This window comes from Electrona antarctica (assembly GCF_951216825.1).
Source record: "Electrona antarctica genome assembly, chromosome: 3".
In the NCBI taxonomy this organism is placed as follows: Eukaryota; Metazoa; Chordata; class Actinopteri; order Myctophiformes; family Myctophidae; genus Electrona; species Electrona antarctica.
The window spans coordinates 34,295,459-34,320,497 of NC_136808.1; the positions used below are offsets into that span (position 1 = coordinate 34,295,459).

Consider the following 25,039-nt stretch of genomic DNA (forward strand, 5'->3'; position numbering starts at 1 on the left):
AGCATGTTAAGACCTGTGTAGATCTAATGATAGCTGTGGTCTGTTTCACCGTTTCAATAACAATAGCCTATTTCACTTACGTGAAGGTTGTTGTTACACATATACATGTACAAATAGTGATGCGGATCAGAATACTACAGCATCTGATCTTTAACGATAATATGACATGACTATAAAAATATAATGCAAAACAAAATATTTCTTTCTTTAAAGCCTAAAAAAATGTATATATATACATATACATATACATATATATACATATATATATATATATATATATATATATATATATATATATGTGTGTGTGTGTGTGTGTGTGTGTGTTTTTTTTTGTGATACCGATAAATATGAACGTAAAGTACACTACGTTAGTTCCACTGATCCAAGCCAGAACAATCAATCGATCAATTGATTGACTGACCATATACTGTAAACATGCTCTGAAAATGCACGTGCCACATTAAGTGGTCAGATGGGTGGGCCGCAAACGCTTTTAGTCAGTGAACAGGTACTGTACGTAGAACAGTAAATGAGGTCAGTCATCATCACCTCACCTCAGAGCTCCACAGACAGGCAAACTCAGTCTCATTCCGCATAGTTGTGGCTTAATTTAGTACAGCAGCAAAGGTAATGTGCCTGTCTGACGTTTCCTAAACTAGATGGAATCCAATCCAATCCACTTTATTTATATAGCACATTTTACAACTCAACGTTTCCAAAGTGCTACTTTACAGGCAAACGGCTGCACAGAATAACATGGAACTTTCAGGCAAAGCAACAGTCCTGTGGTTACCCGATTAAAAATAGGGGATATTTGGTCAAGGTCAAAGGTCACAAGAGTGAAAAATAATTGCCATAACTCCAATGTAATTAAAACTAAGAACAAACTGTTCTTTCGGTTGCCTGGAATGGATTCAACATTTTTGGGGTCATAGTAACCTGTCAAATTTGTTCAGTTTTAGGTTAGTGAGATGTGTTATGTTCGATTTAAGGTTGAAAACACAGACATTATTCTTGTTCTTAAAGATCAATTCCAGATATTTGGCTGATTGACATCACTGAATTCAGTCTACTGTATGTGAACTACTGTACATCACTGAATTCAGTCTACTGTATGTGAACTACTGTACATCACTGAATTAATTCTATGTGAGCTACTGTACATCACTGAATTCATTCTATGTGAGCTACTGTACATCACTGAATTAATTCTATGTGAGCTACTGTACATCACTGAATTAATTCTATGTGAGCTACTGTACATCACTGAATTAATTCTATGTGAGCTACTGTACATCACTGAATTAATTCTATGTGAACTACTGTACATCACTGCATTCATTCTACTGTATGTGAACTACTGTACATCACTGAATTCAGTCTACTGTATGTGAACTACTGTACATCACTGAATTCAGTCTACTGTATGTGAGCTACTGTACATCACTGAATTAATTCTATGTGAGCTACTGTACATCACTGAATTAATTCTGTGAGCTACTGTACATCACTGAATTAATTAAGTACATTTGGCTCTATTTTTCGTCCACGCTAAACCCCTTATCCCTAAACTATTTTGCCTTTTTTTTTTTGCTATTTTGAAAAACAGTTAAAATAGCCAATCTACATCGACATGTTGTGAGCTTGTAGATTGGCTATTTTAACTGTTCTGAATTGTAAAAAAAAGGTAGAGTAGTTTAGGGATAAGGGACGAAAACAGCCCTTATGGCTCTATTTTCGTCGTAGTATAAATCTTGCGTTGTATATTACTCAACAGTTATTATATTTCTTAATCTTTGTTTTGCTATCCATATTGTGAGAACGTAGAAAGGACCATGTGAAGTGATTACAAGTACGCCAAATATCTAATTTACTGTTAGGGGCTCAATGATACAACATAATTTACATATATCTGCGCACAAATTAGCATGAGGTACAGGCATAATTTGCTCTTTTTTTAGCACTTGGAAAAAAAATATTACAATATTCTGCCATGATGTGAACGTTGTGCCTCATGTTGGGAACAAAATCCTTGAATTTAATATCTCCATTCCTCCAACCCCTGATATACTGCGCACAGTGCATCACCCGCACTCTGTACACACTTTTACTGTTCATATGCCCCAACGGTATGGACTAGTATAAAGTATTAACTAATATTGCTGGTGTCCCAAGGACCCCTGGGGGTTCCCGGACCCCATTTTGAGAACCAATGGCATACAATATTAGATGTGTTTTGCAGACAGCCGTGTCTCTTGCACGCTGGGAGATGACCCTTGTCTGGCTTATTTTTATACACACATCTTGATCAGTGGGTGATCAGTGACGGCTTGTGCGTTGTTGTTGTGTGCCAACGTGGACCGACGGAGGCACCCACAGGTTCATGTTACTCATGGGGAGAGGATTTCAGGCTGGAGGAGAGAGACCTGTGTGTACGTTCTGAGAGTGTGTGTGCCGCCCAGGCTTTTACTCCATGAAATATTAATGCGTATAGCCGCCGCTGCAGAGGCGCTAACCTTCCACCACAGTCATTATTCCTCCTGGCTCGTGTGTGTGTGTGTGTGTGTGTGTGTGTGTGTGTGTGTGTGTGTGTGTGTGTGTGTGTGTGTGTGTGTGTGTGTGTGTGTGTGTGTGTGTGTGTGTGTGTGTGTGTGTGTGTGTGTGTGTGTGTGTGTGTGTGTGTGTGTGTGTGTGTGTGTGTGTGTGTGTGTGTGTGTGTGTGTGTGTGTGTGTGTGTGTGTGTGTGTGGGAGAGAGGGAGAGAGGGAGAGAGGGAGAGAGGGAGAGAGGGAGAGAGGATAAGGGGTGTATGTGTGCTGCTGTTCATATGACCAATACGTGTGCAGAGAGTGAAGTATATGAGCTAATATTATCATCATCAAGGCTGTCTGGGATCCACACAGGGTGGGCCATGTCTGGCTATGACACTATGTCACTGTTCATAGTATACCATGGTGGAAAATAGACACCAAACTATTTTAAGTCTATAATAATGCTGTGGCTTCCAAGCCAAGTCTATGGCGTCAGTATAATGTGATGTCATTCAGCTCCGTATTTGGACATGTTTCAGCCCAATCCAGTTGGACTTCTTTTGACTTGCAGTGTAACATTTATACGTGGGGGACTTTTCCAGTTGGCTATTCAAAAATCACACCCGTGTGAAGTGAGGGCGGGCGCTCTTGTCATCATACATCATCACATTTCTGACAAATCACAATGTGCGTCACTTTTGTCATCAATGTTTGTGTTTACACTATGTTTGTGTTTACACAAACACTTAAAACTAGTCATGGGAAACGGTAACAAAACGATGTTGTGTTTTCACAAACCCTCAAAGCTGGACATTGGAACGTTGTTTGATCAAATTTCAGTTGTTCATGTTGCAAAATCGGTCCGTTTCACTGTCCACATCACATTGTGACCTAGTGGTTTTAGATGGTATGGAGCTGTGTGAGTTCTGGAGTTCTGGATATTATCTTTTTTAGTTTATTTTTGTATTTAAGATAATACATTGCATAGAACATTTTGACAAATCATTTATCGAAAGAACAGCTGCTATGATATGTAATGTATTTTACACACAATTATGAATTATGACGCTGAGTTTGAGCAATATAATAATAATCTTTATTGTCCCCAAAGGGATATTTGTCTTCTTCAAGTCGGTTCAAGGAATACCAACAAAAACCAACACAAAACCATATAGCACAGAAGTATAAATACTGTATACTGTATCAAAAATGGGGAAGAACACAAACACGGCAGCTCCAAAACTGTAGTATAGGAGCCTTCCCAGTTCCCACTATCTACTATGACACATTAAAATCTACTAGTTAATTTAACTCAGTACAGTTGCTAGCTACGTTCACACTGGCAGATTAAAATAAAATAAAAAAAGATACCTGCACAAAGATACTGTCGCTTTCGAGCTGTATATCTGAAGTTGAAGCCAGCTCAACTAATTAGCATTGTATCAGCTACAAATGTCAGATGTATCTTCAAATTCTTCATGTCACTGGCTTCCATTTAAAATGAAATGGTAGACTGTATCCTCGTATAGCTGCCAGTGTGAACACAGCATGAGGACTTTGCCTCTCATGTGGATGTTATATGTATGGCTCATTTATTTCCCTCAGTGGCACGATGGTATTTGTGATGTTTTGTAGAGATCATTTTAAATAAAAAAATGCTGGATTGACTTTTTTATCGTTGATCATCTTTAATCTGTTGAGCTCCACTATGGAAGTCAGATGATGTATAAATGCTGTATTGCATGATATTTCATTCAGCAATTTGTCCTTGATTTGACGATGCAAAGTAGAACGGAAAAACATTTTCTTTGTGTTTTTGAGATACCACCTCAGTGTGCATGGCAAAGTCGTTCAGCACTTGTACAGGGCTGCACAGTAAAATCCTCAGTGCTCGTCATGTAACCCTGTGAGCCTCACCGCTCACATAACACTGTCTGTGAGTGTAATAATGGACCCAAAAGAGTTAAATGAACAGAACATAGAGGGTTTTTACTGTGAGGCCCGATCACACACAGCTCTCTGCACAAAGCAATATGCTTTTATAGCCAGCCTACCTGCTGAAATATAACCCAACGTAATCAGCAGATAAAAGCATTGTGCAGCTCCCCTGCTTCCTCCCTCTACTCCCCTCCCTTCTCTCTCTCTCCCCTCCCTTCTCTCTCTCTCTCTCCATTCTCCTTTCCTTCCCTCCACTCTTCTCTGTTCTCTTCTTCCCTTCCTCCCTCTACTCCCCTCCCTTCTCTCTCTCTCTCTCTATTCTCCTTTCCTTCCCTCCACTCTTCTCTGTTCTCTTCTTCCCTTCCTCCCTCTACTCCCCTCCCTTCTCTCTCTCTCTCTCTCCATTCTCCTTTCCTTCCCTCCACTCTTCTCTGTTCTCTTCTTCCCTTCCTCCCTCTACTCCCCTCCCTTCTCTCTCTCTCTCTCTATTCTCCTTTCCTTCCCTCCACTCTTCTCTGTTCTCTTCTTCCCTTCCTCCCTCTACTCCCCTCCCTTCTCTCTCTCTCTCTCTATTCTCCTTTCCTTCCCTCCACTCTTCTCTGTTCTCTTCTTCCCTTCCTCCCTCTACTCCCCTCCCTTCTCTCTCTCTCTCTCTATTCTCCTTTCCTTCCCTCCACTCTTCTCCGTTCTCTACTCCCCTCCCTTCTCTCTCTCTCTCTCTATTCTCCTTTCCTTCCCTCCACTCTTCTCCGTTCTCTTCTTCCCTTCCTTCCTCCCTCCCCCCCCCGTCTGCTCCCTTCCTTCTTTCCTCTCCGCATTTTTTTCCCCTTCTCATTTCCATGCCATCTTAAACCATGAATTTCGGTCCTTCCCACAATGCTCGGGGGCTGTGCGAGCCAGTGTTTCCTGGGTGCCGGCGTGTTTTTGAATGTGCTGATCCTACAAAGCAGCCCGCAGTACAGTGAGTCAGTAGGGGAGAAGGGAAAAAAAATCTTAACAAAATGGTGCTCGTGAGATCAATTACATGACGGAAAATGGGGGTTTAGGTCTAGCCTATATGCCGTGGTGGCTTATAGACTTTCATATCTCCATGCTAGCCAGCTGTTCTCCTATTTAATCTGTTTAGTTTTAGTTTTTTCCCCTCATTCTCATTACGAAAAAGCTAAAGCTGCTTTTAAATTGGCTTTTTTTCCCCTTCTCCACAGCTAATCCTTTCGCGTGTGTGTATGCACTCACACAAGTTTGCTTGCGTGTGTGATCTATGCAATAATGGCTGTGAGCCTAAATTAGGCCAAGACATTGGCCTGCCGTGTGTGTGTGTGTGTGTGTGTGTGCGTGCGTGCGTGCGTGCGTGCGTGCGCGCGCGTCTCTTAAAATAACCACATGCAGAGCATAGCAGAAATCCCCAGTGTGGGTCTGTGTACTGTGCTGCTGTTTGTCTTGAGCAGGGAGCTTGGTGGGGCTGCTACAGTACTGTACTACTGCTGCTGTCACTGGTGTGTTGACAGAGATTAAAGCCCTTCATTCATAAAGGCAGGGGATTTCCTCACAAGAACTAGCACCACTTTCAATATAAGCACGATCAGGATGTGAGATGCACGCATACACGCACGCGTGCTCATGTACACACACACACACACACACACATACATACACACTTGACGGCATCATTGTTACAATAAGCCATACAGGATGCGAGACGCACGGAAACAAACGCACAAGACCACGCCAAAGATAACACACGGACAGAGGCACACAGGCACGTACAGGTGACACACTTTTAGGAAGATGACTTGAGTCCTGTGCAGTCCCTGTTGTCGATCGAGCACATTTCAGAGATGGTTGAGTGCACCAACCAACCAACCAACCATTGTCCTCTTGGCCCACAGAGCACCATCATATCCCATAGGCCATTAGAACACAAGCCCACACTCATGCACTGACAGTAGGCGGAGGGCCAACTAGGGCAGGGCAGTGCTGGAAGGGCGGTGAGGCTATTTGGCTCCATCAGAGTACAGGAGCCAAGCAAGTGGTTGGATCTGTTGCTCTAGTCTCTGTCTCTCGGTAGGAACTGACTATCAGCTTATCATTACTTAAGGTGTCACAATAATAAAGTGTTAGGTCACCGACCGTGCAGCGATCAGAGGAGCGTACTTTGTATTTGGAGTGTTGCCCAGTTTGAACCCTGTTTGGGAGAAGGCACACTCCCCTGTCCATCAACGACTGCTGTCAGTGGCCTTAATCAAGGTACATTTACCCTCAGCCTCCCCATTAGAGTTGACCTACTGTTGTAAAATCCCCCCCTGCTATTTCCGCCTATTTAAGGCCTTATTTAAAAGGCTGCTGATTCACAATAGAACCAAATATTGGCATTCTGATTGTTCTGGGATGTAGGCACACTACCTCTGTAGACCAGGGGTGCCCACGCTTTTTTGACTTGAGAGGTACTTTCAAAATGACCAGCTCAACAAGATCTACTAACCAAAATAATTATTATCTCTTTGCTGGAAATAGTTACATAAGACACACTTGGAACAGGAAATAGAGAGGAGAAATGGAATTGGTAGGTTTTCTTGTATAACTTTGTAATGATGCTACACTCTTGAAAACAATGTAGGCCTATTGCATTGTGGGTTTGAGCTGACAGGCCCTTTTTATGTCAATCAATCAAGTCACCTTAAAGGACCTATAACATAAAATTCAACTTTTTCAATTTATTTTGTGTTTTTGGGGCTCCCATATGTGTTTTCTATCCCCACAAGTAACCAATTTTGAACAATCAGGCTTTCATATCATATGGGTGTTTTAATGGAAATTGCTCTCAGGAACAGCTCAACTGATTTTGGCCTAATCGTGATGTCATCAATGTCACCCTACTTATATAATTCCTCCTCTTCTTCAGTCTTCAGTTACAAATTTGCATTTCCACTTTGTTTACAATGTCCACCATTGTTGATTTTCCAAGCTGGCATGGAATGGAAACAAGCCTGGTTTTATCTAGCATCAGTATTATAATGACTCATAAATAATCTGCATATCAGCACCCCCACCACCTCAGGACATTGTGGTACTGCAGCTAAAACTGCTTTCAAAGTCCAGAAAGAAATGACAAGGACTGGTTATATCAGAGTGGTGATTGAGGCTCAAACCATTAGAAATAACTTTGAGGGACATAGACAATATGATATTAAATATTAAAAGCAGTTTTAAAATGCATGTTATTTGCGCTTTAATTCAAGTGATATATTAGGGACATGTCATGTGATCTACCTGCACAGCCTTTGTGATCTACTAGTAGATCACGATCTACCTTTTCGGCACCCCTGCTGTAGACCATCTGTGCAAGTATGATGTAAAAACAATCAGCAGGTAGAAAATGACACAGGATTTACCCCCTCTTTTAGGATAGGTGTTTTTTTGCCCATGTGGTGAGTCACTTGATGGATTAATTTCATGACTTTTGCAGTACAAGTAAAACTCGGGACAATCCATTTCATGAAGTGGACATCCTAAATATGTGAAAAAACTATGTCTACGTTCTACCCCGGGTAGGAGTATCTCAAAAACGAAGTGTCTTTTTGAGGGTTTGTTCCTGCACTAATAGTGGTTCCGGCCGATCGGACAGGACAATCTCATTGTGAGCTTTGGCTGTAGATTGTATTTGTTTCCTCATAGTTGTATTTTCGTAAATGAATGCCCTACTGGATCATACTACAATTTTGTCTCTGTCTCTGTTGGTTTCCAACCAACAGAGACAGAGACAAAATTGCAGTGTATGCCCAGTTTTGCTATTGTGAAGTCGGGAGGGGCATATACGCATGCTTACTAACTCTTGGTTAAATAAAAAAAGATGAAGATGGATTGAGTTGCACAATGCAAAGAAGCATGTCGCCTGTAGACCCAATTCTGTGGGTGTGTTACAAAGGCAGCCCTTAATTTAAGGCATTGGTATCCTCCCTGTCATTTGTGTGTGTGTGTGTGTGTGTGTGTGTGTGTGTGTGTGTGTGTGTGTGTGTGTGTGTGTGTGTGTGTGTGTGTGTGTGTGTGTGTGTGTGTGTGTGTGTGTGTGTGTGTGTGTGTGTGTGTGTGTGTGTGTGTGTGTGTGTGTGTGTGTGTGTGTGTGTGTGTGTGTGTGTGTGTGTGTGTGTGTGTGTGTGTGTGTGTGTGTGTGTGTGTGTGTGTGTGTGTGTGTGTGTGTGTGTGTGTGTGTGTGTGTGTGTGTGTGTGTGTGTGTGTGTGTGTGTGTGTGTGTGTGTGTGTGTGTGTGTGTGTGTGTGTGTGTGTGTGTGTGTGTGTGTGTGTGTGTGTGTGTGTGTGTGTGTGTGTGTGTGTGTGTGTGTGTGTGCGTGTGCGTGCGTGTGCGTGCGTGCTCCGTCCAATAAAAAGGTGTGCGTGTGTTAGTGCTGGAGGCTGTAAAGCCTGGGTGGGCCCTGTGTTGTGTGTGCAAAGATGAACGGAATAAGAACAGGAGAGAGGCTGTAAACAGTACTATGATGTGGCATGATCGTGTGCACGTGCGCACAAATGAGGATAGGGGAGGTAAATTAAGTACTTACTGTATGTGTGGGTGTGTGCATGATATAATGTACAGTATGGGAGATATATATGTATGCACGGTTCGGTATGTGTTTGATTAATGTGTGTGGCGCTGGGCTAGTGGGTGTGCACGCACATGCCTCCATGTACATTACATAATAGAAAACATGGGTAGAAGGAACAGAAAATCTGTTGTGTATGGAGAATGGAGATGATGGGGGAGATACTGTGCGTTTTGGTTGGTGTGTGTGTGTGTGTTTGATTGAATATTGTCTACAGGGAGTGGCTGGAGAAAGCGTGTGTGCGTGTGTGCGAGCGTGTGATTGTGCATGCAGGCAGCACATACTGTAGCGAACTTCAGTCCATGTCGCCTATAAGGAATCTATCCCAGCACAGCACACACAGCAGCAGCAGCCTGTCACTCTCACAACCGCCACGCTCAGGCACACACAGAGAGCCACCCGGCCGTGTGATGATGTTCCCTCAGCCCCCCCCCGACTTCACAGCTCACAACTCTTCCCTTTCACGGCTTGAGTTTTATGTTGTTGTTTTTTTACAGCAGACGCAGAGGGAATTAATCATTGTTATTAACACCGTAGCTGCAGGAAGCTGCTTCGAAACCTTGATGTTTTGTGCCATTATAGCAGCAAACCAAGTCGCCGTAACACACGGCTACAGTAGACTGTCAGGTACACACTGCGTGCGTGCGCGTGTGTGTGTCTGTGTGTGTGTGTGTGTGTGTGTGTGTGTGTGTGTGTGTGTGTATGAATGAATCAGCTCCATAATGGCTGCTAGACACGTTTCCGTCTTCCTCCTTCCTTCCCTGGCAGTCAGTTGGCAGGCGTTCGTGGCGTCAGCTGCCGGACGGCATTATTCACAGGAAGTGGCGTCACAGACTCTGACGCCCCCACACGGCCAGATTCACTCCCGGGGTTGGGGGCGGGGGGCGGGGGGAGGGAGGGAGGGTTGCCTGGCAACCCCTAAGTGTGCGGTGTCAGTGTAATGTGATCAGGAAGGGGGCGGGGACACCAGCAGAGGGGGAGGAGCTAAATCGGTAGCAGGTTATCTTATTCTCCGCACGGTGGAAGAGTACAGGGTACATACGCACAGTACGGTAGAGAGAGCCCCGTGAACAGTGTGTTGTTCTGCCTCGCTCTCTTTATCACACAGGCATAACATCTGCCCCATGGCATGCATTGTCCTTCAGCACGCACGCACGCACGCACGCACGCACGCACGCACGCACGCACGCACGCACGCACGCACGCACATTTTCACACATATGCCATACATTCAAGCATGAGATGCTTAATCTGTCTCATTCTCACATGTATGCCCATGTCTGTCTGTCTGTCTGTCTGTCTGTCTGTCTGTCTGTCTGTCTGTCTGTCTGTCTGTCTGTCTGTCTGTCTGTCTGTCTGTCTGTCTCTCTCTCTCTCTCTCTCTCTCTGCTCATTCCCACACACACACACACACACACACACACACACACACACACACACACATACAGTCACACATACACACAGGCGCGCACACACCTTTTCTTCTTTTTGTCTCCACCAGGCCGAAGGCATGGGGAGAGAGTATGTTTTGCACTCCGTCCGTGTGTGTGTGTGTGTGTCCGTCCGTGTGTCCGTGTGTCCTTCCGTCCGTCCGTTACCAGCTAATCTCCGGCACCGTTAACCCGGTCGATGCCAAACTTTGCACACACACTCCCTGGATGCCAACGATGAACCTCTGCCCTGCATTTTCCAGAACGGCCTGTTATAGCGCCACCATGAGGCAGCTTTTCACATTGTTTACCTAAAACTGCACCGATCTGCGTGAAACATTGCATGCACACTCCCTAGAGGCCAAGGACAAACCTTTCACCTGCATTTTCCGCATCTGCCTTTTATAGCGCCACCAGTAGGCCGACTTTTGTAAAACACATTTTTTGATATTACTCCTCCAGATTCTGTCCAAAAATCTCACAAATCGTTACACAGTATCTCTATGGTCATGTGCTCAAGTCGGATCTGTCCGATATTTCATATTCCATCCTAATTGGCTATAATTGGCTTTCACAGTTTGCAAGATTGCCCCGTTTTGAACAAAAGCCTCAAATCATGAACGCAGCATGCAATTTACGTGAAATCGTTCACACATTTTCTTACTAGGCTGAGGAATATATCCCACCCTTTTCACATTGGCCTGTTATAGCGCCACCAACAGGTTGATTTCTGCAAAACACATTTTTGGAACAAAATGCCTCAAGTCATCCAATTGCCATCAAAAGCAAACATGTTTATATTACTCCTAAACATTTTGCCAAACATCTCACACAGTCCTATCCTCCTGGTGGAGACCTGTGCCCAGAAGGGCACTTTTTCTAGTTTTTATCTGTGGGCCCGGACGGGCTGGAAAAATCTCAGTGTTTTGGTTTGTTAGGTATTATGGTTGTTTTGTTAGGTCTTTATGTTGAAACTGGTTGAACACTGGACTGGTACACAGTGACAGATCCCGACAGACCCAGCCCTGTGCTGCACACGTATTGTAAAATCTTCACCAGTGTCTGCTTCGGATTCACATGAATTAGCATTCTGCCCTAGCAAGCACGAGAATAAAGATACAGCTCAACTGGATAGAGTGCAGACCAGAGGTTCTACCTTCCCATTACGTCTGTTTCATTTGTTTTTGAATAGCATGGCAACAGGTTCTGGCAACAGATATAGGCTATATGATACTGTACGTACTGTACGTATATGTACATATAGTTTGATACTGTATGCTTCCATTTACAAATGTGTCCGCCACTGTTAAACTAAAAGATACTAAATCAGCCGGAATGGCAGCACTGTAAATGCATTTTCTAATAAATAGTCCTATTCGAGCTAGGATATAAGGCTGACAAATGGCACTGTATGCCTTATTTTATTTCAGAAGGTCTGTAGTAGACAAGCCACAATTGCCTGAAAAGTTCATATTCCACTAATGTGTGGATATGGCAACTGGCAGAGGATTGATACTCAGTGAGAAAAAGAGGTTGTGCATCAGCAATGGTTTTCAGTGGAGTGCCACATCCAGTATACATAAATAAAATCACACCCGTGTGAACTGAGTGGTGTAAGGTCTGTCTGACGTAATGAAATCATGTCTGACGTAATGAAATCACACCCGGGTGTGATTTCATTACCTGGCTTTGTTTGTGCAGAAAAAATGAGCATGGTTGCTATGTTCACCCTGTTCACCCGGGTGTGATTTCATTACGTCATTACAACAGGGTGAACATAGCAACCATGCTCATTTTTTCTGCACAAAAAAGCCAGTTGTAGGAGTGGTTTACACCACTCAAAAAATAGGAATTAAGAAAATTCCAAAAAGGTAGCACATCCAAAAATGTACTAAATGTCAGACAAAGTGCACACATTTCCATTTCATCAGAGCATTTATGCTCTGATATGCTCTGATGAAGGCTGCATAGCCGAAACACGTAAGCGTTCCTTTTTGGTGTGGGCCAATAAAGAAATGGAAATGTGAGTACTTTGTCCGCCATTTATTTAATTTTTGGATGTGCTACCTTTTTCGAATTGTTTTAATTCCTATTTTTTTGATTGATACTCAGTCTCCCCTCACTTAGCCTTTCCCAGCCTTTTCTCATCTCAGAGGAGAAATGCCTAGTCATGACCTAATGCACAGAGTGTCTAGGGTAGGACTTCCATCAGTACCTTCATTGTCTCCACCAGGCCGAAGGCATGGGGAGAGAGTATGTTTTGCACTCCGTCCGTCCGTCCGTGTGTCCGTCCGTCCGTCCGTCCGTCCGTCCGTCCGTCCGTCCGTCCGTGTGTCCGTCCGTGTGTCCGTCTGTGAACAGCTAATCTCCGGCACTGTTAACCCGGTCGATGCCACATTTTGCTCACACACTCCCTGGATGCCAACGATGAACCTCTGCCCCAAAATTTCCAGAACGGCCTGTTATAGCGCCACCAGGAGGCCGCTTTGTGCAAAACAAGTTTTTGGACAGTACACCTACAGATTTTGTCCAAACATCACGCAAATTGGTACACAGTCTCTCTAGAGCCATTCAACCAAACGGGTCTTTCAGATATCTCAGACTCCATCCTGATTGGCTAAGATTGGCTTCCAAAGTTCGCAGGAGTGTTCAGTTTCAAACAAAATGCTGCAAATCATGAACACATCGTGTGATTTCCGTGAAATTGCGCACGCACATTCCCACTAGGCCCAGGAAGAAATGCCACGTGAACATTTTCAACTCAGCCTCATGGTGGCGCTATAACTGGCCGAAAAGTGTTTTTACCTCCAACTGCACGGATTTGTGGATAACTTTGTATGCCAACTCCCTAGAGGCCAAGGAAAAACCTTTGCCTGGAATTTTTCACATCTGCTCTTTATAGCGCCACCAGGAGGCCGACATATGTAAAACACATTTTCTAATATTACTCCTTCAGATGTTATCCAAATTTCACGCAAATCGGTACACATGCTCTCCATAGTCATGTAATCCACCTTCATTGCCTACGATTGGCTTCTAAACTTTTCAGGAGTAGCCCGCTTGGTACCCGTTTTGTACAAATCACCACAACTACTCAAAGCAGCGTCCGATTTCGGTGAAACTGTGCATGCATATTCCCACTAGGCTGAGGAAAAAATGCCACTTGACAGTTTTCTAATCAGCCTCATGGTGGCGCTACAACAGGCCAAGCTGTGTCACACACACACACACACACACACACACACACACACACACACACACACACACACACACACACACACACACACACACATTACTCCTAAACATTTTGCCAAACATCACACACACTCCTATCCTCCTGGTGGAGACCTGTGCCCAGAAGGGCACTCCTCTAGTTGGAAACTGTCTTTTTCCACGTGAGAATGTAAACAGGTCTGTAAAGCCTCAACGTAACTTCCTCAGAGCGGTATTTCCGCCAAATACTTGCGTTTAGACACTCAACACACCCAGCCACGTGCCACTCACTCAAAAACGACTGTTGATGAGTGTCGTTTCCCCAGATGCCTTTCCCATGCACACTCACATTGTGTGCTGGAGTACTGTTGAGGTTGCTCATCATGCACTCAGCAAGTTACTTAACCTGCTAGTGCTCCAGTGAGACGGAGGAGGGCTTCTCCTCTGTTCTCAGAAAAGCTCCCTTGTCCTGCAACATTTTTTCTCAGCCTGTTACTGTAATGACAAGCAGTGTGTGACACACTGGTGAACCCGATGAATAAGGCTTGAAGGTTGTGACTTCTTTTTCTTGTCCTATGTTTTCTATTTTCTCTCTTCTTTTTCTTACTGCACCCCAGGCTAGTGTAATAACTGGGCACTACAAATCCAGAGCCTATGATCCTATAAGGCCTGAAGGTCCGTCCCGCACATTTAAAATTATTATTACCATTATTATCTGATTCTGTTCCTCTTGGGAGGTTTTTGGGGTTAAGTAACACCAGTAACAGTGTGAAGAATGGCACCTGCAGATTGTCTGGTCAAATTTAGCTTTAACCACTTAACCCATTAAGACCTGAGCACAAGTGAGACTCCAAGGCAGCAACACATCACTCTTCCATGGGCTATAGACCGTAAGGCTATGAAGCAATATAGAACTGGGCATAACGGGCAACGGATAAGGGATATCTTATGGCAATGGCATGTGGCACGGTGATTGGTTTAATTATTGTAATGCCCAAACCACACCTATGCATAATGTAACGTGTACCGGAGGTGTTTTAGGGATTTAGACAGGTAACCGAAATACCAACTTTAGTGGGGGAACACCCCTTCCCCACTGCTAAATCGCCAAATTGTGTATTTAGAATGCTTGAACGAAAATGGAGCCCTAAGTCTATAATGCATACAATGTGAGCAGAGGGCTGATACCGTCAGTACTTTTCCTGTCCATAAATGCGGATTATACTGTAGGTGCCGGGCCAAATTTTGCATCTCTGTTTCCACTTTGTGGGATCACGCTATGCCCACACCCCATCCCACATGTGCCTTTGAGGGGTAAATGCTTTTATTTTGCTCCAGAGGTTGATAATAATGTAAGACACGCTACTATTTCTTTGTAAATGAGATCTGTGAGCAATTTGGCAAAACACCAGGTCTGTAATGATGTGAGCAATCCTGTCATTCTGCCGGTCATGAGGAGGGCTGACTGTTCTAGATGTGAGAAAATGTCCAATCTAGAGTTTCTTTGTTGTGTAGTAATTTTCATGGTGTTGCTTTGGTTATTTCTGGGGAGGTATAGGCCTATATGAATTGAATATAGCATACATAGAATCGGATTCTTCTAGGTGGATCAAATTATTGATAAACCGACCACTTAGCGTTTTCCAACACGACAGATGTATTTTAAAGCATGGCATGAAATACTCAATATTAGAGATGTCCCGATACTGTATCGGTATCGGAAAAGTATCGGTATCGACCCTAATTTGTCATATCGGGTCATAGCGGTATCGGCGAATATGCCAGTCTAACCACCGATCCGACACAGGGGTAAGGGGTTGACACTATGGCAGGTAAATAAGATGTTGGGGCATGTGGAGTTTGCTTTGGAGTTGCCCAAACTGCAAGTGGACATATGAGTGAGGAGTCTGCTATAAACACAACACAAGATACATAGCTAGATAGCTGTATATACACAACACGAGATCACAACACTGGTATCGGTATTCGGTATCGAAGCCGGTGGATTTGAACCCACGACCTGCGCTGTTTGGGACAGTGCTCTAGTGACCACATGGGAGACCTCTGACTCAGGGCCCTGCATGTGTTGCACCTCTGCCACATGTCCAGTCTCTCAACGCTACGCTTGTACATTATTGTTTGTAATTTAAGAAGTGGCTAGTATCGCGTTTTCTCATTTGGACGACACACTTTACAGCTGTGCGTGCAATGTGCATCCATGTGTAATACTGTATGAACACAGAGACAATCAAATGAGCACAGACAGATGTTTCGCATGCTGTAGCTTTCTAACGGGAAGTGCTCCGCTCACGTCTGGCGAGGGATTTGGGAGTGTGACAGGTTCACTTACCATCTCTGTAGCAATTAAATAACTATAATTTTTGTCCTATTTTGTTGTTTTTAGGTTAGTGTTGTTTTGTTGCACTTATGTACTTTATTTATGTATTTGTCAATTACAAGACACAACAGTACAATGACAGAAAAGTAAGCTTAACACTACATACTGTACAAGAAACACACACACACACACACACACACACACACACACACACACACACACACACACACACACACACACACACACACACACACACAAAATAAATACAAGGGGACATATGGGTGGGATCGATGACCATCAGAGAGCAAGGATTGTAGTGAAAGATGCATGGTTGCACCATAGCAGCCAGATACATACAGTTTACTCGCACTTATGTACTTTATTGAAGCCCATGGTTTCATTTAAATACAATGAGTGTCAGTGGGGCAAAAGATATAAATTGGCCAACATGGTTTTCTTCTGACAACATTGCTATACTTTGTGAGACACGTTCTGTCTCTTTTTTTCAGCATTCGCCAGATGGTTCATACCTGACTAATGGAGTGTCTTGAGATTTACCTTTTTCATGTCATGTTGTCATGAACAGTTGGACGCAGTACACACACATTGTTGTATCTTGCAGGCCCATGTCTACTGTACACATACCCACATCAATTCAACAGCTCATATCTGGCCTGTCTTGGAGGTGATTCATTGGTACTGTAGGAGAGAGGGCCTTGAGTTAGGGGGACGTCACATTCAGAATTGTTGCTGTTCTGACTTTTTTCCTTCCTGATGGCTTATTTATTCATTCACATCACTACTAAAACTACTCCGGCTTTGTCATTCAGATAAGGAGATTAGGACTCGGAGCATACATTAAAAATGTTGGTCATGTCCACTATATTTGGTTATACTTATACCTAAGCCTAATGCTTAGCCTAATGATTCTGTTTTATTTTATTTTACTTCTTTCTCTTTTCGTCCTTTCGCACGCACGCACGCACACACAAAAAACAAAGCAATACTGCCTCATCAAAGTTGGTGTTGTGACTTTATATATTGTCAATTACTTGCATGAGAGGGGGAGAGGTGGTGGAGGCAGCTGCTTATTTAGCAGGCAGTTTGAGGGTCCAATGGAGTTAAGAGGTTTTGTCCAAAGCGCTTTTTACTACCGTTCATTGGTTTAATATTTTTTTAACCAACACACAGACGGGTGTTCAATAGCACTGATTTATGCAAAAAAATCTAAAACCTCGAACAGCATCGATAATACTTACTGCAGATTTTATTGCACACAAAAAATCCATTTGAATTGAAAGAAATTCACAACTGCAACAAAAATCTTCTCAGTAGACGACTAGACGACAATAATTTGTATCAAAGAACAAAATGGCGGTGTAGTTCCACCAGCACGGCGCTTATGCAAATGTTGGACAAAAAGACATTGCTCCTTTTGGCAGCGGCAGTATATGTATGTATTTTCCTATGTGAAAACAAGACTATTAGAGCTGAAACATTCGCTTGCCTTTTTTAAATGGAGCTTGTGAAGGCAGCGCAGCACACAGCGTGCTCTCCCTAGGTCATTTATTTTGCACAACAAGGACAATATTTATATTATTACTTATAAATTATTCAGCACAGCACGGGCTCCACGGTTTCTATGTCGAGAGGAGGAGAAGAGAGAGTCTTATTTTCTACAGTTTTTTTTTCTTCCTAGCTAGTACTCGAAGGTTACTAGTATGCAGCTCCATAACAGGTATATCGTTGCTGTCGGGGAGCAACCTCTTATCTCCAACTCTTATCTCCAACAAAATGAATGCCCTACTTGAGTATACAGCATCACACAAAAGTATCATAAGCAAGTGAAGCATGGCTATTTTCGCTTCTTTTGTGTGAGATATTTGCGCGAGAGCCTTGTTGTACGAAAAACATAAAAAGTTGAAATATGGGAAGAGGAAAGGTTTCCACCCCACAGTGACGATAAGTGGAAATACCGTATCTCCAAATTTGCTGATGGAAAAAAAATTATGGTCTATCAGGTCAGGTCCAATCTGGGAAAAAACAAAAAAGACAGCCCTCTGTTGTTTGTTTCCTTTGAATTTGCCTCTGGGGGTGTCGCACAATGGAATGTGGATAACAGGCCGCTTTGGTTTCATTGTGTGCTCCTAGTAATTTTCTCAGTTTCGTGACATTGTCGAGCCGTGCACCTTGAGACTTTTCTTTAATCTGGAGTGTTGCGGGCACTCTGCTTTGCAGTGCTTTCTGCAGGTCAAGTGAGAGACGGGTCAAGGTGTGATACAGATCCATTAGATGAAGTTGTAGTGCAGTCAGTGTATTCACGGTGTTGCCGTCTCTCTTTTTCACCTCTTCAGGAAAATCGTCATCAAGATTGGGAAGAAGAAGAAGAGAAAGCCGGAGTCTACAGAGGAGTCGGACGACGACCCGCCTCCTGCACGACGCTCCACCAAAGACGATGATTCTGTAAGATTCTACACGCACGTGCACACACACACACACACACACACACACACACACACACACACACACACACACACACACACACACACACACACACACGTATTACTATTTGTACTATTTTATTGATGCTATTTGTTTTTAAATGCAACTTTTAGCAAAGAAATTGCAGATCTATAAGCCCACAACATTTCTATTATCATTGGGCTTTTATTTAGATCATTGGCCATTTTATTTGAACTAGAGCGGTGTGTGTTGGGCACTGGCCTACTTGGAACGATGCAAGTTGGAAATGAATGCCCCACCCAGTTATTACTTGCGTGAGCAGTAATAACTGCTAGAGCAAGTACTGTTTTCGGCTGCGTATGGGGATTGTGAATTTTTGGTGACACCCTCGACCAATCAGGAACCACCGTTTTTACATAAACATACATAGTTACGTCATCAGCCAATCCCTGATTGGCCGAGGCCCGAGGGGGCCACAAAAAATACACAATATATTATTGTGTAATATATAACCAATTTCAGTTTCAAACTTATAGGACACTTTATAACATTTAGAACCCGTTGTAGTGTATATGTCTCTGTCCCTTTTATGCCCATATATGGCGTTATTTGTCAGGCATGCTCAAATATGGAGTATATGCAGATGTCAGAACATCATTGTGATGTCAGAACAGGTTGGGCAGAGGCTTTTGTGCTGGTTCTGCACAACCGGCGATCCGACAGACTTGACAGGCACTTCACTCCCTGTGGTGGTGTGGAATGCCTGTGTCAAATGTGATTGGTGGGGCGAGCGGTTCTCGAGTTATGTGGATTACAGACGTACGTACACACACAGACGTGGTGCATTTATATTAGGATGACATCATTTTAGAGTTTTTGGTATGACCCGGCTGGGGATTGAACCCTGACCTCAGACATATCCAGGATAGAGCACTGGATGGGCCGTGGATAGGGCTTAAATGCATTGCAGTATTTATAATGCAAGCAATGTGTTGAAACTAGCATTTGTTGCTGTTGCTGTAGCATGAGAACACGTCACAGAGAACGGATGTGACAATGGGGGGTCTAATTAGCAGCACACAAGAGTGGAAATATGCATTTATTTGCACCATCTTGTTGAACGAATCCAGGGGAAAGCCCATCTTGGATAGCTTCCGTTGGCATTGTGGGTAAAGGTGATAAGTGAATCCCTACCCTGACGAGAGAGAGAGAGAGAGAGAGACACACACACGCGCACACGCAATGTAGTGGCAAAAATGCATATAAACACTATGGTATTGATTCATTGAATGTAGCCTACTAGTAGATGATACTTAACACTCTAATTACCACCTGTTCTTCACTGACCAACTCATTAGAGACTGCTGACTCATGTAAACCTATTTCAAACTGTGTGAGTTAACTATAGAATAGAGTCCATTTAAGGCAGGACCATCTCTTGTTACTCCTGAAACTCTGTACACTGCTGAAAGTATAAAATATGTGTGGGACATGTGTGTGGGGAGTGCTTGGGGAAGCTCTGGAGGGAGACACTAGTCTCTCTCTGGTGTGATGACATATACAATAAAAGAATGGAGTTCGAATCCTGATGGTTGAGTCCTGCTTCTTCCTGATGATGTTTACTTACTAATAGTAATATCAAAAGCTGCCATTACAATTTGGCGTTGTCGGCAGGATATTATTTCATCTTCACCATAGATGGATACTTGATAAAAAAGAATCTTAAGATGGGAGCGAAACAAAGCAGAAAGAAGTTGAAGCGAGAACTCAATGACCAACAGGAGAAAGAAGTGACGTTACTGCGAGAACTCAAGGACCAACAGAAAGAAGTGACGTTACTGCGAGAACTCAAGGAGCAACAGAAAGAAATGACGCTATTGCGAGAACAACTTGTGGAGCGACAAATCAATGACCTGCAAGAACAACTTGACAGAAATATGCAACAACAACTCAACAACCAACAGAAAGAAGTGATGCTATTGCGAGAGCAACTTGACAGATTTGTGTTGAAATTAGCAGATCTACAAGCCAACACTACGCCTGATGACTACAACAATATGAGGCAGAAGGAGCCAAACCACAGCGGAGACACACAACTGACTGTTACTACACCCAAGGAACAGCCCGCAGACAACAGCAACAACCATGAACAACCTGAACCCCTCAAAAACAATCAAGGACAGGGGGGAGCAGTTGTCACAGCGACACTTTGTCCAAGGAAGCTATTTCCATTCATTCCATATCCAGAACCTCATCCTCATCGGGGGACTGGGGCACAGCACTCAGAAATAGACACATATTCTTCAACAGTACATGTGCAGCAACGCTGGACACCTGATGAACTGAAAGACATCATGAAGGACCTTCCAGACCACAAAGTCAACGTGGAGCGCTGGTGTGCAGCTGTGTTAGACTTGATTGAGATGTATGAGCCATCGGCAAGAATGCTCGAATCTGTATTTCGCAAAGTCTTTGGATTAAAGTGGCTACATCTCAGGGAACATTTTGATGTGAATGGAGCACAAAATCACATTGTCACTGGACAGCTGCTGAATCACGGTGGTCTTTTTGACAGCATCAAAGCAGCATTTCCAGTACCCACTGATTGGCCAAAGATTCACAGCACTAAGCAATGGCCTGATGAAACCTGTGACACCTACAGAAATAGACTGGAGAACTGCTTTCAGAAGCACTGTGGTGTGCCACTAGACAACCCCGCTTACAATGACTTGTTAAAAACCTCCTTGATCAATGGCCTGCTCCCTGCAATCTACAGTGTTATGACCTCTTGCATTGGCTGGGAAACCCGACCTTTGACTGAGGTGTGGGGTCACGCATTGCATGCTGAGAGGAACGCACTCTCACAGGACTTCATGAAAAAGAAGAAATTGGAGACAGCACAGCTGATGTTCTATGAGAACCTGCACCAGCCACAGGGAGAACAGCGACAACAACAAAATCATCAGTCACATAGGAGTATCAGGAGCCGTAAATGGAAACAAAGACAAAGACGAAACAGTGACCCATATGACAGAGCAGACCAGTATGGGACAGGGCCTGTTCCATGCAACTATGAGCCAGGTGGCAATGCAGCGGCCTACGATCCACAACGGGGTAGACCACATCCACTGCATGGCCCCACATCAGGCTCCATGGGCCCCATAGCAATATGGACCAGATGACAGTGTTAATACAACATGCACCAATCCATGACATGCAGAGTGGGATCCATGAAGGGTCATGTCCTTATGTCCTAAACGGTTTGATTTGCTTTATACAGTAAGTTCTATTCATTGTCATTTAAAAAAAAAAAAAAGGTTAATAGTGATCATATGACTATTTTAGATAACTTCCTTAAATATCACAGTGAAATCCAATCCAAAAATTATATTCTAATTAATAATACAAATGTTGTTTAATTGTTAGTTAAAATAGGCCTAAATTAGGAGAATAACGTCAGAAAATGTGAGTAAGTTGTTATTGGAACCTGTATATCCACACACATACACTAAATAGATAAACAAATTGACTCATATGTCTGGGGTGGCAGGGTTCACAGAGGTCGCATGTGTGTGCTTGTGTGTGTGGGTGGGACAGACCAAAATACTGAACATTACCAAATACCAAAACATTTATGATGGCTTTTCCACAAGGTTGGATGTCCAATATTACTTTGTCTCCTGTCCATTATTCTGCTATTACTAGGTATAGATGTTAAGTAAGTCTCGGTTCTAAACGCACCACGTGAGGAAAAAATGCCATGTGGCAAGTACTTATTTTTATTTCCATGTAACAGAATGCGAAAGCAAATTCCACGTGATGCTATATAAAAATAAAGTTAAAGTAACCCGTAGGCTTTAGGTTATCGAGTAATATATTGCAGAAAATGTTGAACTGATGGACATAGTATTAATACGGATTAAACCTCACCTTGAGTATTACTGTACATGTTTTAGCTCTTGGTTTGTGTGCGGCTTTCCAAATAATGGGTTTTGATGGTGGTTTCTGCAGGGCTATTCATCTAACCATTATTCTGTGAAAGTTACTCACAAACTAAGGGGGGGAGAAGGGGATATTTATTGGGAATATTAGATTCTTATTTTATTAATTCAATATTGGAATCCACTTCCATACAAATATGAATGTCCACACAGGTACAGGGATCAGCCTCTCTCCCTTGCTCAGCTGGCAGGGGGGAAGGGGGGTCAGAGGTGCAAGGGTATTTGTGTGTGTCTGTGAGAGAGAGAATGTTGGGGAACAAATTGGAACAAATTAAAAAATAGTATAGGAATTAGCCTAGGAACAGTTCACTGGTATTATACAAGCTGTCCATTGGTATTCTACTTTAATTTATTTTATCTGGGTGTGAAAACAAACAGCCAGAGTGATATTGGAACATGTATATATATTTTAATTCATTTTTATCATTCTAATTCAATTTAATTCTATTTCATTTTAATCATTCTAATTCAATTTAATTCTATTTCATTTTAATCATTCTAATTCTATTTAATTCTATTTCATTTTTATCATTCTAATTCTATTTAATTCTATTTCATTTTAATTAATTCTATTTCATTTTAATCATTCTAATTCTATTTAATTCTATTTCATTTTAATCATTCTAATTATATTTAATTCTATTTCATTTTAATCATTCTAATTATATTTAATTCTATTTCATTTTAATCATTCTAATTATATTTAATTCTATTTCATTTTTGAGTGTAATTCATTTTTATCATTTTTATCATTCTAATTCAATTTAATTCTATTTTATTTGAATCATTCTAATTCTATTTAATTCTATTTCATTTTAATCATTCTAATTCTATTTCATTGTATTTCATTCTATTTCATTTTTATCATTCTAATTCAATTTAATTCTATTTCATTTTTTAGTGTTTTTGAGTGTTTAAAGTTTATTGGAACATTGAAATATTTGAAGTCATGTTAATTATTTAATTATGTTTAATTCTATTTACAGTTTTTTATGTTTTATGTTTTATTTGCTGTGAGGAATTCTCAAATCAGGACTTTTATGTCAAGACCAGTATGAGTCTAAAACAGTCACAGGGCCAAGATAGTTCCATTGAAAAAAACAAACAAACAAAAACGTAGTCTTATATTCAGAGTTCAGACCAATAGGGTCATTGTTTAACAAAAAGCATAGCATTATCAGAAATATGCCAAAATGTCCAGTGAGTTTTAGATATGTTGGAGGTGAAATTATACTGTCAATGGTGTCTATTTAACCAAATAATTATTGTTGACTACACCGTGTGGGACTGGGTGACTGATAGCATATGCGCAATGCTATTTGTCACTGTCATCACACATGTACCTAACAATATAGTTGAATGTTTGTTCATGATTGTATCCCAGTGAATTATGATTCTAATGTTATTATATGTATTTTCTGGTGTACATGTAACTGAGGTTTTCAGTTACAACGAGAAATAGGATGGAATGTAGTGGCAAAAATGCATATAAACACTATGGTATTGATTCATTGAATGTAGCCTACTAGTAGATGATACTTAACACTCTAATTACCACCTGTTCTTCACTGACCAACTCATTAGAGACTGCTGACTCATGTAAACCTATTTCAAACTGTGTGAGTTAACTATAGAATAGAGTCCATTTAAGGCAGGACCATCTCTTGTTACTCCTGAAACTCTGTACACTGCTGAAAGTATAAAATATGTGTGGGACATGTGTGTGGGGAGTGCTTGGGGAAGCTCTGGAGGGAGACACTAGTCTCTCTCTGGTGTGATGACATATACAATAAAAGAATGGAGTTCGAATCCTGATGGTTGAGTCCTGCTTCTTCCTGATGATGTTTACTTACTAATAGTAATATCAAAAGCTGCCATTACAGCACACACACACACACACACACACACACACACACACACACTCACACTCACACTCACACTCACACTCACACACACACACACACACACACAGAGAGAGACACAAAGAGAGAGAGAGAGAGAGAGAGTGACAGACCAAGGGAACCTTCACAGCTGTGGCAGGTTCACCGGCAGTGAATCCCTACCCTGACGCGAGAGACACACACACACACACACACACACACACACACACACACACACACACACACACACACACACACACACACACACACACACACACACACACACACACACACACACACACACAGAGAGACACAAAGAGAGAGAGAGAGAGAGAGTGACAGACCAAGGGAACCTTCCCAGCTGTGGCAGGTTCACCGGCAGGTTATGCCGTGGGCGGTTCATCTCAAACACACCATCTTATCTCCACTCTGATGGTGGAGCTGAATGACAGCAGCTGGGGATTTGCCCAGTTTATTGCATCAACACACAAACACCTACACCGTCATCATGTCCACCCATGCAAGGGTCTCCCGTGCACACGCATCAACATGCACCTACACAGTAGATGTCTCAGTGTCAGGATGGTGGCTGGGTTGCGTGCTGGTGGTGGAGGCATGGGCGGAGTTAATGGGGGGGCCCACGGGTTG

The 25,039-nt window shown here is 42.6% G+C and overlaps 1 protein-coding gene across 6 annotated transcripts in view; it reads left to right on the forward strand.

The window, feature by feature from the left end:
- chd9 (chromodomain helicase DNA binding protein 9) overlaps positions 1–25,039 on the forward strand; it is a 169,384-nt gene that overhangs the window by 58,637 nt on the left and 85,708 nt on the right. For all 6 annotated transcript variants that reach the window (XM_079497542.1, XM_079497544.1, XM_079497543.1 and 3 more), the window contains one exon: positions 18,402–18,510. In XM_079497542.1, coding sequence (XP_079353668.1) covers positions 18,402–18,510 — 109 coding nt within the window. The remainder of the gene's footprint in view (positions 1–18,401; positions 18,511–25,039) is intronic.